This window comes from Anneissia japonica, unplaced genomic scaffold (genome assembly GCF_011630105.1).
Source record: "Anneissia japonica isolate Jap-2015-1 unplaced genomic scaffold, ASM1163010v1 scaffold426_len1935630_cov189, whole genome shotgun sequence".
Classification (NCBI taxonomy): domain Eukaryota; kingdom Metazoa; phylum Echinodermata; class Crinoidea; order Comatulida; family Comatulidae; genus Anneissia; species Anneissia japonica.
Genome location: NW_022713172.1, coordinates 1,048,407 through 1,062,519, shown reverse-complemented (window position 1 = coordinate 1,062,519; position 14,113 = coordinate 1,048,407). Strand labels below are relative to the sequence as shown.

Sequence of the window (14,113 nt, the reverse complement as noted above, 5' to 3'; positions counted from 1 at the left end):
TGGAAACAAGTCTTCGGACTTAGTGGGTTATCCTTGGTGACCAAAAATACTCCTATCCTAAGATTATAATTGGTATTAAAATTCATATATTTCCGCTCCAACAAATAATCTACATATCAAAAGAATTTCTACATTTTTGTATCTCTGCTAATATCTGCACACGGGAAAAACGACTGATTGATATTGAACAATTTTTTTTTTAATGCAAATAATTACAATTGTAAGGTTTAGATTTGTTGTAGTTAATTAAATTTTAATAATTATGTTCACAACAATACTTCCTAATTTAATCCTATTTAATAATTTTAATAATTCTAAAAAAATGTGTTATTCTGTGGTCTCTTTGTGATTGTCTAAGTGCAATTTTTTTTTAAATTGTAGATTCAAATTTGTAAATATATTTAAATAATGAATTCACCTTTTAGTTTCTAATTTGTTTTTTCAATCACTCACCTCAAGTTTCATTGAAAGCCTTCTGAAAACCAGGAGAGGGTTTGCCCATTACTTGACAATCTGATTGTTACTCCTCTTGAGGTTGAGTCTTTGCTTAAAGAAATTAAGCCTAACAAAGCCCCAGGCCCGGATTGTATCCCCCTTGGGTCTTAAAAGAGTTCTCTCATGTTTTAGCCAACCCCCTGTGCTCAATTTTTAACTGTAGTATAAGTGAGGGGTTTATCCCAGAGATATGGAGGTGTGCGGACGTAGTTCCGATTCCAAAGTTTAAACCCCCTAGGTCAGTTGAAAAAGACCTCCGGCCAATTTCCTTAACGTCATGTACAGTTAAAATTTAAGAGAGGGTAGTTGGTGAAAGAATATGTTAGCAAGTTAAGGATAAAATCATCCTTAACCAGTTTGGGTGCTCTAAAAGGGTATCAACGGTTGACGCATTAGTACATTTTCTCCATGAATGCTACAAAGCTATAACTGATGTTCGCCAAGAGGTCAGATTGCTCCTTCGTGGTTTCAAAAAAGCTTATGACCTGGTGGACCATAATGTCCTTATTGATAAACTAAGACGGCTTGATGTTGATTTTGCCTTAATTTCCTGGGTGGCATCTTTCCTTTGTGACAGAAAGCAGCTTATTAAGCTTGGATCTGTTTTTTCTAGTTGGGTTTCTTTGAACAGGGGGATACCTCAAGGCTCTTGGCTGGGGCCCATACTTTTCATTGTCTTTGTCAATGACCTCATGACCGGAGTGTCATTCATTAAATATATGGATGACACTACTGTCTATATGAGCGCATTGGCAGAGACAGATCTAGTGGGCTCCAGTCAGTTCTTGATATGGCAGTTGATTGGACTCTTGATAATCATATGGTTATCAATACCAATAAAACTGTTGAAATGCTAATGCTGTTAATCTAATAAATCAAACTTTTACCCTCTCAGTATTAATAACAGTATAATTAATAACGTTAATTCGTGCAAACACTTATGTCTTAATATTTCGAGTGACCTGTCTTGGCAATTGCAAGTGGACACTATGATTTCCAAAGGTAATACCAGATTGTATTTCCTTAAACGATTAAGTAGATCTGGCCTATGTGTCCCGGGTATGATTCGCTATTATGTTTCTGTTATACGTCCCGTTTTAAAATACGCAACTCCAGTTTGGGGAACTTGTATCACTGAAACACAGAGTAAACAGCTTGAACAAATCCCAAGTAGGGCTTTAGGGGTTATTTTACCTGGTGTTAGCTACGAATGTGCAAGGTCCTTTTTAAATATCCCTACTGTCAGAGAGGCGCACCCGGTTCCAGTGTTACCCGAACTATTTCCAGAAGCTCAAAAATCTCAACGCATAGGCTAAATCATCTTTTGCCTAAAGTTAGGGAGAAGCATTACAGCCTAAATTGTAAACGTGAATTTTCTCTCCCTAGAATAAAAACAGAGCGTTCGAAGAATTTTATAACAAATGCTAGTTTGTTCAATAACTGGTAGGTCGTCCCTGTACACACGGGCCCTCCTTTCTGGCGAGATCTTTTTTAGATGAGTTATTCCTTTTATTTTTCGCGAGTCGGTTTTTGGTTGGTTTAGCTGTCGGTCCGCATTGTCTTATTGATTCCCTGTTGCAATAATGTTTTAACTTAATTGTAAATAAAATGTCATATAAATTTTAATTAATTACCGAATTATTTATTTTTGTACAATTCTTAACTTAATGTTTCCTAATTAATTGTAATGCCTTATTGTAGATTTATTCTATTTTTGTATGTGTTTGTGATGTTGTTTTTAATGTTTTACCCCCTTTTGTTAAACTTCAATTTTGAATGAGAGATTGCAATAAAGTTCTTCGTATTTCGTATTTCGTATTAATTTGATATTTAAATGCAATTTATTGAATTTGTAAATTCCAATTGGTAAATATCTAAATAATGAATTGATATTAATAATCTCTCTATATCTTAATAAATTTAAAGTAATGATTTTAATAATAGGCCTAATTGTAAATATTGTAATTGAATTTTATAAAAGCGGCAAATTTGAAAATCGTTAGGCCTATAGGACTTAGTTGATTCATATGTCTCATTCACTTTATTTTGACGTTTGTTTAGGTAACAAGAATTTAGTTAATGTTTCATGCAAATACTATTTTGCTAACTTGTTTAATGTACGCTTTTCTTATTCAATGGGCATTATATTTGTTCTCTTTATGTTTCTTGTTTATTGTATTTGCCTGTAATCTCACATGTTTGCCCTCTGGGATTGATGTGAGTCTGTTTTTATACCGAAATAAATAAAAAATAAAAATAAAAATATGCCTATTAGAACCTAGTTCACGTCATATCCTACCTTCATAGCACACGCCAATGCCGGTATGTAAGCGATACCAGATCCAATGCCAAATATTAATCCATAGGTTAGAAGTACTGAATAAAATGAATCTTGTATACTAAAATAGGTCGTAAATACACCAATGCTGTAAAAATAATTTTAATAGATTAATAACAATACAAGGAATTCATTGTTATTAGGCCTATCTGTTACTGATTTATTACTTTTAATGTTAGTCTACGTATTGAGCTTTAGTTTGGGCAAAAATATTGCATAAATAATTTACGGTTATTTTCTTCTCAAAGTTGTTGTTAAGGGCCTCGCGGTTGTGACAACGCTGAGGCGCTACATAAATCCAGAATAATAATAATAATAATAATAATAATAATAATAATAATAATAATAATAATAATAATAATAATAATAATAATATAACAAATTATTATTATTATTATTATTATTTCTTTTATTGTATGTATATAGAATTATTATTATTATTATTATAATTATTTTTATCATTAATAATATTATCATTTCCATTATTTTTAATATCATTGACATGAATAAGATCATTAACATTTTTATGCGAGAATACTCATGGTCATGCACAGTGATGATGACGATGATGATGATGACGATGATGATGATGAGATTGATGATGATTATGATGATAATGATGCGGATGGCAATTATGCCTATCACTACCGTTATCGTTTTCATTATTAGTGTTGAAATATTATCATGGCCTTTTAGAGCCCAAATTTCTCAGTCAAGTACAAGAAGACATTAATATTTACCTTGCAACCCAGCACCCTATGATTGACACTAGTCTCGGACCTAAGCGTTCATCTAACACGCCTCCTAACGGTACCGTCGCTCCATAGCACGTTATTAACAAAAGAAATATCGAAGTTGTGTCCTTTACAAAATAAATAGAAAACACAATATTCATATAATAGAGGGGATTTATATTTTGGTATCAGATGGGTAGAGAACGCTTGTATGGCTTGCCTTTCCCCCAAATAATTTCGTGCAGAAAATCAAGAAAAGATGGATACGGAGGGTCATGCCAACAACGTTTATGACACATGCGCTAATAAACAGACCTGTAACAGGTCCGAAACTGCGCACACCCCTCCAAAAAGATTGCGCGCCAGCGGGGCTCCTCCACGCCACACAATTGGAAATTGAGGACAAAATTACGCTCAAATCACCTATAATTAAAACTATTTTGCTAGCTTGCTACCCCTCAGTAAACTATCGAGCCCCCACCCAACCGTATGCGCCCCACAAGCTAACCCATGTCAATACGCCAAATACGACCCCACCTGGAATATTTAGAATAGATCAGAAACACTAAGCCCCTGCATCTAACGGTAAAAACATCAAGCTAAATATATCTAATAGACAATCATAATAAATACAATGATACTTGCATATTATAACGGTAAGCTATAGGTTATTAAAGATAGACCTTCCAAAATATTGATCACGTATAATGGCCTACCTTATATCGTATACTTTCAGAAGGGGTCCGCTCTCGCAGGTAGGATGTGATATAGGAGGTAAGATTACCTGTAAAAAAGTCAAAATACCAAAGCTGTTAATACAATTTTTCTGCAAATAACAACTTCAGCAATAAATAATGATAATTAAATTAATAATAGAAATTCCATGGTTTATGTCTAATAAGTCAGTTGATATTATAACCTCTGTTTATTGATCAAATTGAATACGTCCTTGACATATTATTATTACTATTAGTATTAATTACCAAAATGTTCTATATTAGGCCTATTTTGTTTGACCAGTTCACGGACAGTCTCGCTAAGGCGTGTGTTTATATTTGATCAGATTGATATTATTAGCATAACAGAAGACAGTTGACACTTAAAACAATGCCGTCTATAACAGTCATTTATGATTCAAATACTAGGCGTTGCTATCCAATTAGTATCGATTACCCATTCTCTAAATCATGGATTTCTTAAACTCCAATGAATTAATACTAATGGGAAATAACTGTTGATAATTACGTATGTTTAAACATCATCGCCTATTATGCAATGCTACCGTATACATTTATACGTGTCTTATTCGAAAAATTTAAGGAGGTATACGGTACCATGTGGCCTAATAGCTCAGTCGAGTAGAGCAACCGAATGGTATTTAGGCCTATCATATTCCGAGAATATTTGGCTCAAAATCCGATGTTAAAAATCATATCATAGCAAACTGTTCAATGTAAGGATATCAAATTAATTAACTCTAGGCTCATGGTAAATATCTACAGATTTCGATTTTTGAATATGCATTTCAAACAGACAGCCTGACAGACAGGCGGATTCACTGTTGTATTTCAATATAATATTTGACATGTGTTATAACCTTTAAGAACGCACTTTTGTACAAAAATGATGCTTACGACTTCGAATCAAAAACAGTGTTTTTAAATCAAAGAAATTGTTTTTAATTTTATAATTGAAGGCTAGCTAAGCCTTGTTTGTCCGATCTGCCAACCTACGCCTAGGTAGGTCAGCATGCATTTTGCATGCAGCTGGCCAGAATTATTCTTTTTATATTCCTTCACACAGACGGGGAAGGGTTGTCTGAATCCCCATGGATCCGCCTCTGATGTCTGGCAAAAATGCTACAAAAATCATATAATTTGTTCCGATCTCATACATAAATATGTAAAGTCTTGTTTGTGTAGATATATTAATTTCAAAAACAGTAATTACCGTATTGAGGCAAAGTGATATTGCTTTAAGATAACAAGTTACAAGGCTATACATTCATTATCATTTTACGTTTTACACCATTTTACAATTCTTAAAAACCACAGTACTTGGAAGTTCTACTGTTATATACTTTTTATGTTAGGTCTATGCCTCCGTACATTTATTTTGTACTTTTAGATTTCAAAATCAGTTTACTCCTATATTGAAATTTCTAAAAGGTACCATCCCAACACCTCCTGCCTTAAATTCAGGCAGATATATTATCTAATTTTCTAATTGTAACAAATCAAATTTTAGCTCACGAGTCCTGAAAAGGTAGGTCTAGAATTTGTTTTGGCAGCTCCCCCCTCCCACATCTGCCAATGCTGAAACCTTGCAAGGAACAAAATATGGAGCCGATTACAAAGCAAATGCAACTATTTAAGGATGGAGAAACCACGGGACGCATGATGAGAGCGAAATTTGACGTACAATAACAGAATGACGGCGACAACGGTGATGATGACGCGACGACGATGATGATGATTATAATGATGACATAAATGAGGACGAAGATGATGGTGATGATTGCAACGATAATGATGATTGCAATGATAATGATGTCGTAGACATATCTTTCGGTGAGCCTGTTTATCTGTAGTAGTATATATTAAATTGATTAAACCTTGATGAACCTACCAAATGTGTACCGACTTCCTAGGGTGATGTGAATAAGTATCCCTCCAAGGACCACAAGCCATCCCTTCCATCGTACATTCTCAAATCGTGATGACATCATCGTCTCAAATCAAATCCCAAAACTTAGTTACAGTTGAGGCATCTAATCTTCCTTACACGTACCCGGTCATGACACCGATCATCCTTTCCATAAGTGATACAAATCATTTCATCCTTTCCGTTAGTTATTCACGATTGAATGCGAACAGAACATCTGTTGTAGCAAGCATTGTGTGGGTTTTATAGATCGATAAATAAATGGAATTACAGTATTTGATTGTCCAACCTGAAACTTTACAGGCAAAACCTTTATCAGGGGGGTATTTTTTTGGTCACAAATCGAGAGGAAGGGAAATACAAAATAGGCGCTTTTGTAAAATAAGTTAAAAAAAAACAAAACCGTAAATTCATCACAAAACGTGGCGAAGCAGAGAATTGTGAGGGCACATTAGGCTCTGGAATGTTATTCAACAGATTACAAAATTCATCATAATAGACATATAATTGTATTTACTGTAATTTAAAACGAGACTGAAGCAACAAAAGGAAGTCCCTGTATGATTATATTATGCTTCATGTTTATAATTAGGTAATGGGAAATTTTTAAATATATTTTATAAATTAATCATTTTAAACCTCAAATTTTTTGAAATGCCGCGGAGGCCAGGCCTCGTAGGCTGCCTTAGTATGATATGCCCGCCAGCAAAGAGGTATGTAAAACCTATTGTTTTTTGCTCCGATAAGGAGCTCTAGGAATAGTCTGCTGACTGTCTGTTGTTTGCTGATTAACAGGGGCGGATCCAGCGGGGGCCCGTGCCAGTCACACCGAAAAATTAAAAAAAATGAGAAGATTTAAATTAAAGAAAGAAAGAGGGGAAAAAAGGAAGTGTGCCCATTAGTTCAGTGTCGGATCCAGCTGTGGGCGAAAGGAGAGTTCGATTACCGGTATTTTACTACTCACTAATTTTGAATTTTCTATTGCTTGACGACGAACACAAACAAAACGCTATTTCCCCGACGCCGATTTTTTTTCCCAGCGATTTTATAATTTTCCAGCGAATTATAAATTATGGGAGGAAGTCCATAATTTTGTCGAGGAACACTGCTTTGAAAAAGCATTTTTACCATCTGTTGTGCTATTTCCGAGCGTCTAGAGGGGCCTATTCTTAAAATTGCTTAAGAGCCCCTTCGGTGCCCCTACCCATAGGGTCCAGTAGGGTCCTCGCTGTAGCACTCCGATCCAAAAGGGCTTTGTTAATACAGAACAGCACAATGTGTCACTGACATCGAATGTAGGACATATATCATATTAATCCAATGGGGGCCTGGGTTGCCCAGCCGGGCAGGACCCACCTCATTTGGAAACATTGTTTTAAAAAAGGAGATATATTATTCAAATTTTAAGTCCTGATTAGACCTTTCCAACGCCCGTGAGGGAGGGGTACATCTAAGAGAGCATAACTCCCGTCGAGAGGAAGTCAACAATTTTGTCGAGGAACATACTCTTACCATCTGAGAGTGCCATTTCCAAACGTTTATTCTTAACATTTGCCCACCTCAGCCCCGACCATGGTGGGGCTGAGGTGGGTGTGGAATACCTATTGGGCCCTCCGTCAGAAACTTTCTGGATCCGCCCCTCTGATTGACTGCTTTTTAGCTGATTGACTGCTTTTTTCATTCTTTAGAGAAAAAAAATAACGTCGGGAATTGAACAGAGACCTCTCAACCCTTTAACCTACATTCACGCCTCTAGACCGTGGGGTGGGCATTAAAACAGGAGAAGCAATGCAGATATGCCAATACTCAAGGAAATGTACAGTACAGCAAGGAACTACTGAAACCCTGACCTCGAGGTTGGGATACCATACCGTTCCCGCTGCACCAAACCCGCTTCTACAACGTATAAAACTATTGTTGTTTTAATTACATTTGTCCTGATTTCATATTATAAATGAATTGAATTTACATGTAAATTGTTACTATAAATTAGATCTAATTCTACTTAGCTGATTCTGATGTCAATAATTATCGTTGTATGAAAACATGCCAAAAACCCTATAAGGACTATTTTGCGTTTTTGGTCAGTGTCCTATTAAGGGGACACAATTTTTAGTCTCGAAGGTGTCCCCTTAATACTAATAGGGGTTTACTATCCAATGACAGAACTGGATGGAGAAATGCGATTCACACTGGTGCAGCAAGTGAGCAGAAAAAGGACAACCGCGAAACAAGATATTTGAGAAAGGAGCGTCAACAGACTGCCAACACTTTACCAACCATCACCGATTTCAGATGCCCAGTCTGCCAGAGAATAATCTGCCTATCAAGAATTGGACTATACAGCCACCAACAAACTAACCTGAATAGGCCTATACCAAGTGGGCATCTTATTCGTTAGCTGTTCGTTGGGGGTACGCTGGGGTCGATTTTAATTTTTGGACATGTTCAAAATTTTGAACGTATGACAACGTTCTGCTACATACGCTATGTATGTAGCAGAACTACACTGAACAGGCACTTTTTATGCCTGTTCAGACATTGCCTATCACGTATTTTCGAATTATGAAAAGTGTTGGCTGTGGCACCGAGACCTCTGACGATTAGTGCCCAAAATTGTTTACAAAAACGTAATGCAATAAAAGCATATTGACTATTATTGTATATTTTCTGAAAATATTTCAGCCGCTCCAAATCTCTTACCTATTCTTCCTTCTTCCAGTAGTGGTGCCTTTTGTTTTTTTTTTAATTTTTTGTTAAACAATTCTTTATGTTGTGTATATTTTTGTTATGTTTAAACTGTACCACTTTGAAAATCAGTGTAACAGTACTGAAAGTGCCTACAGTATAAAGAATAAATAAATAAATAATAAATAAATAATTTTAAGGATTAATATATAAAATATAACACCTGCAGTAGCGGTGCCCGTAATGCAGTAGCGGTGCCCATCTAAGGATTACCGGTAAGGTATAACATATAATCATTCATACTGAGCCATTGGATAGTCACCTTCCACAAACATCGCATGAAACCCATTTTGATGGGAGTTCTGGCTTACTATACACCCAACACAACAATGTCACAGAGTTCATGTTTGTGAATGTGGCATCTTTGCTGATTCAAGGAGCTTGCCACGACAAAGTTTCTCCTCGCAATGGCGTGTGGACATGCCCCAGGGTTTCCGGTGAGAGTTTTCTGCTCAATGCTATTAAGGTATTCTGTAATAATATACAAAAAACATTAAAGAATTATCATACACTTGCAAATTTTCTATGCATAATACTGTATACCAGCTGTAGGCCCTATAGACAAATGTAAAATATGTTACAGTAGAGTAGGTCTATATTTCTCTACTTCAAGCTAATTATTATTGTTAATAAATTTAAAATTGTGTACCAGCATTACAAATGTGCCACATTTGTGAAATATTATGTGCTTTAATCCTTTTTAGTGTTACTATGGGTACTTTTCAAGCACAGTGCATTTACTTATTTACTTTAGCTCAACATATATGATATTAAAGGAAATGTTACATGTTTTTGTAATGTCCACCTAGATCATTTTGTATAGTGTTAGTCTCAATAGACTTGTCCTCATCCACAGACTGAAACAAGTACCCCACTGGTGATACCGCCCCATCCACCCCTCCCCGAGCCCTAACAATAACATTTACGAATATCTTGACGCGACACAATTCAGAACAACAAAATTGCTACCACTTAATTAAGTAAATACAGTACTGGATTTATCTCAGTACAGTACACATAAAACATCAGTTTTCGGATAATCAACGAGTCGATTTAAGAAAACAAGAATATTTTATAAAAGTCTTTATCTTTTGAGTAAAGTGAAATGATGGCAGTGGTAAATGTCTAAAAATTTGTATTCACCTTAAACAGGATAAACCTGGTTCTTTCTTTCATCACTGCTGCATTATGGGCACCATTACTGTAGGTGTTGTTATATTTTATATTAATCCTTAGATGGGCACCGCTACTGCATTATGGGCACCACTACTGCAGGTATCCCATATATATCGGTGTAACGATGATATAATAAAAATGGGGAAATCAAATGGAAATCCTTCGGGATTTGAACCCGATCACTCCGACATACCATATTGATAATCTGACCGAATGGGGGCCTAGTAGAATTAGAGCCATATCCCCCATCGTCGGACATAAAATTATATAATCCGACATACAAGGAATATAAAATTGGACCCCTTCTGGATTTGGACCGCACCCTCCAATCCCACTAGATCCAGGGCGGGTCTATTTGTGTTGGAGCCATTCCATCGATGTAATGATGATACAATACAAAACGGTGAAAAAAACGAATTCGATCCCCGGGAAAAATGAGAATTTATCAAAAATCTATAGGCCTAGATGATAACATGGATCGTGTATTATTAAAAAAGTGCAACAGAGTTTATTACAAAGTGCGACTGCTCATTTTATTACAAAGTGCGACAGCTCAGTTATTACAAGGTGTGACAGACTTTATTAAAAAGTGCGACGATTTTTACAAAGTGCGACGCAACACATCACTACTGCAGGTGTTATTATATTTTATATTAATCCTTAGATGGGCACCGCTACTGCAGGTGTTACATTTTATATATTAATCCTTAGATGGGCACCGCTACTGCAGGTGTTATTATATTTTATATATTAATCCTTAAATTTATTTATTTATTATTTATTTATTCTTTCTTTATACTGTAGGCACTTCAGTACTATTACACTGATTTTCAAAGTGGTACATTTTAAACATAACAAAAATATATACAATATAAAGAATTGTTTAACAAAAAATAAAAAGAATATATAGCACCACTACTGCAGGTGTTGTTATATCTTATACATTAATACTTACAGTAGATTGGCACCACTATTGCAGGTGTTGTTATATTTTATATATTAATCCTTAAATTTATTATTTATTATTTATTTATTTATTCTTTCTTTATACTGTAGGCACTTCAGTACTATTACACTGATTTTCAAAGTGGTACAGTTTAAACATAACAAAAATATATACAATATAAAGAATTGTTTAACAAAAAATAAAAAGAATATAGGCACCGCTACTGCAGGTGTTGTTATATCTTATACATTAATCCTTAGATGGGCACCGCTACTGCATTAATGGCACCACTACTGCAGGTGTTGTTATATCTTATACATTAATCCTTAGATGGGCACCGCTACTGCATTAATGGCACCACTACTGCAGGTGTTGTTATATTTTATATATTAATCCTTAGATGGGCACTGCTACTGCATTATGGGCACCGCTACTGCAGGTGTTGTTATATTTTATACATTAATCCTTAGATGGGCACCGCTACTGCATTATGGGCACCGCTACTGCAGGTGTTGTTATATTTCATATATTAATCCTTAAATTTATTATTTTTTATTATTTATTCTTTATACTGTAGGAACTTTCAGATTACACTGATTTTCAATGTGGTACAGTTTAAACATAACAAAAATATATACAATATAAAGAATTGTTTAACAAAAAATAAAAAGAACATAGGCACCGCTGCTGCAGTATGGGCATCACTACTTCAGGTGTTGTTATGAACACCCTAAAATTAATATGGATATGAAGAGTATGAAATAATTGAGACAGGGCCGGTACTAATGTGTGTTTGTAGAATAATAATTGGTTCGTAGCCAAAGCGTCCTAGGCCTCTAGGGGCCAGACCTACATTACCATATAAATCATCTAGTGGTAGCCTGGCATTAACATGGCATGGGCCTGGCGCGGCTACATAGGCCATTGTTTATTATTAGGACTACTGCCGCTGGTGATAGCTTCTGTTTATATTCTTTTGTACTACTTACAAGGTACAGAACATACAAAAAAAATAGGCCTAGGCTAGGCCTATATAATTTCACTTTGTTACTTTACACAAGCAGAAAAAAAAATCGTGTGTAGGCTAGGACAGCAGAAGTGTGTGTTCACTGGACCTTGTCGACAATAACATACAGAGCTAGGTGAAATGAATATTCAATTTCTATTGCTACTTAATTATTCATGAACCTGCAGTCGCCCATATAACGCTTACCGTTTCCAAAACTCTATTCGAATTCGAATAGGGCGCCCCCAATTTCCTGGTAATACTTTTTTAACGTTCCATTGGCCGTACTCGACTGGTCGTTCTTCGTTAAACCACGCTCACCTGCGCAGCGGTAAAATCCTACTCAACGAAGACGACCAGTCGAATAGAAAACTTGTAAATACTCTACAAAACAAAATGGCTGTATAGTTACCGCGATACACGTTGCGTAATCAAGATTGCTTCAACTTGTGGTAGTAACCAAGGGTTTTTCATAAAAAAAACATATTTTCATCCAGAATTACAAAAACAGAATTCAAAAACTGGATGAAAACATCTTCTTTACGACTAACCCATACTGCCACAATCTGAAGCAGCCTTGATTACGCAGCGTGTATCGCGCGTATCGCGTTAAATATGCAGCCATTTTGTTTTGTTGAGTATTCAGCATAGAGCTATGTATTCAGTTTCCTATTCGACTGGTCGTCTTCGGTTAAGTAGGATTTTACCACCACTGCGCAGGTGGGCGCGGTTTAACGAAGAACGACCAGTCGAATACGGCCAAAGTGACTCCTTGGCGGCGCTATTAGAATTTATCTCTAACACTGACGTGATAGATAGTACAGTGTAAACGTCTGATTGCAAAATTGAAATCATTAAGGTATACTTTTCTCGATTAAATGACAGGTAAGATGAAATGTTAAATATGATAATCTGAACATGCGATAGTAGATACTGATATGTAAAATCAGCTACTGCTGTGCTCTAGGCCTACATTGCCCAGTCTAGCCAAGACCTTATTAGTGAGTGCCTACTACTACTAGTACTACTACTACTAGGCTACTCCAACTAGCCTAGGCCAGGGAGGCGTGCTAGTAGTAGAGGCTATGGGTGACAGACGATCGGGCCCACGAGACGATCGGGCCCAGATGATTGGGCCCACGAGACGATCGGGCGCAGAAGATCGGGCCCAGATGATCGGCCCATTTTAAGACGATCGTACCCAATTTTGAAAGTAGCCCCGATTGTCTTGAAAATGGGCCCAATCGTCTTTTAGGCAAAATTGAAAATTGGGCCCAATCATCTGTTGGCAAAATCAACAATTTCTAAAACCATTTTGCTTGTCTAGGTCAATTTCGGCTGCACCCCGTCAAATGCCGAAATGTATGGAGCGCCGCGTTGTTGTTCCGCGAGTTCTGGCAGAATCGAAAATTTCTAAAACATTTTGCTTGCCTAGGTCAATTTCGGCCGCCAAATTCCAAAATGTATGGAGCACATTGTTGCTCGTTTTTTTTTTTTAGGCCTAAAATAAAATGTACTTGTATTTATCAATAAAAATGTTCTTCTATTTTGTGAAACATGAGTAAATAATATGAGTTTGTGTCACTTATTATTATTTACTTTTTAAAAATTTATTTTGCAATTAGGCTATTGCTAATCAAGGTTTACACACACACACACCCTTGTTGGGCCCGATCGTCTTGGCCTGATTGTCTCGTTGGTCCGATCATCTGTAATTCGAGGCTATGATGGATGCCTACTACTCTAGCCTAGGTCCCTCCCATAATGGCAGTTTACTTTACATCACATTCTACTGACGGCTAACTGTGCCTCTGCATTTGAGCCTGATCCTAGATACAGGTCTGCTATTATAGGCCTGTTGAGATGTGTCTAAATATAGGCCTACAGGCCACTGCTGATCCTCCCAGATGTAGAGGTCAAACATAACTCCTGTCTTCGGGTGTTGGTGGTGGCTGTTAGTCCTGGGGAGCACATTTGTATAGCAACCTTACGGGGTGGGGGGGGGG

General features: G+C 36.3%; 2 protein-coding genes across 2 annotated transcripts in view; one reads left to right on the top strand and one right to left on the bottom strand.

Annotated features, from left to right (window-relative positions):
- The window catches only part of LOC117108311, a 10,253-nt gene extending 3,832 nt beyond the window's left edge, over window positions 1-6,421 (bottom strand). The window contains exons 1-4 of the mRNA XM_033250288.1: window positions 6,196-6,421; window positions 4,284-4,351; window positions 3,574-3,695; window positions 2,795-2,921 (exon numbers count right to left, since the gene is read on the bottom strand). Coding sequence (XP_033106179.1) covers window positions 2,795-2,921; window positions 3,574-3,695; window positions 4,284-4,351; window positions 6,196-6,295 — 417 coding nt within the window. The 5' untranslated portion in view covers window positions 6,296-6,421. The remainder of the gene's footprint in view (window positions 1-2,794; window positions 2,922-3,573; window positions 3,696-4,283; window positions 4,352-6,195) is intronic.
- Window positions 6,422-12,843: 6,422 nt separating this feature from the next.
- The window catches only part of LOC117108371 (glycoprotein-N-acetylgalactosamine 3-beta-galactosyltransferase 1-like), a 4,404-nt gene continuing 3,134 nt past the window's right edge, over window positions 12,844-14,113 (top strand). The window contains exon 1 of the mRNA XM_033250371.1: window positions 12,844-12,992. The gene's annotated coding sequence lies outside the window, so the exon portion shown is untranslated. The remainder of the gene's footprint in view (window positions 12,993-14,113) is intronic.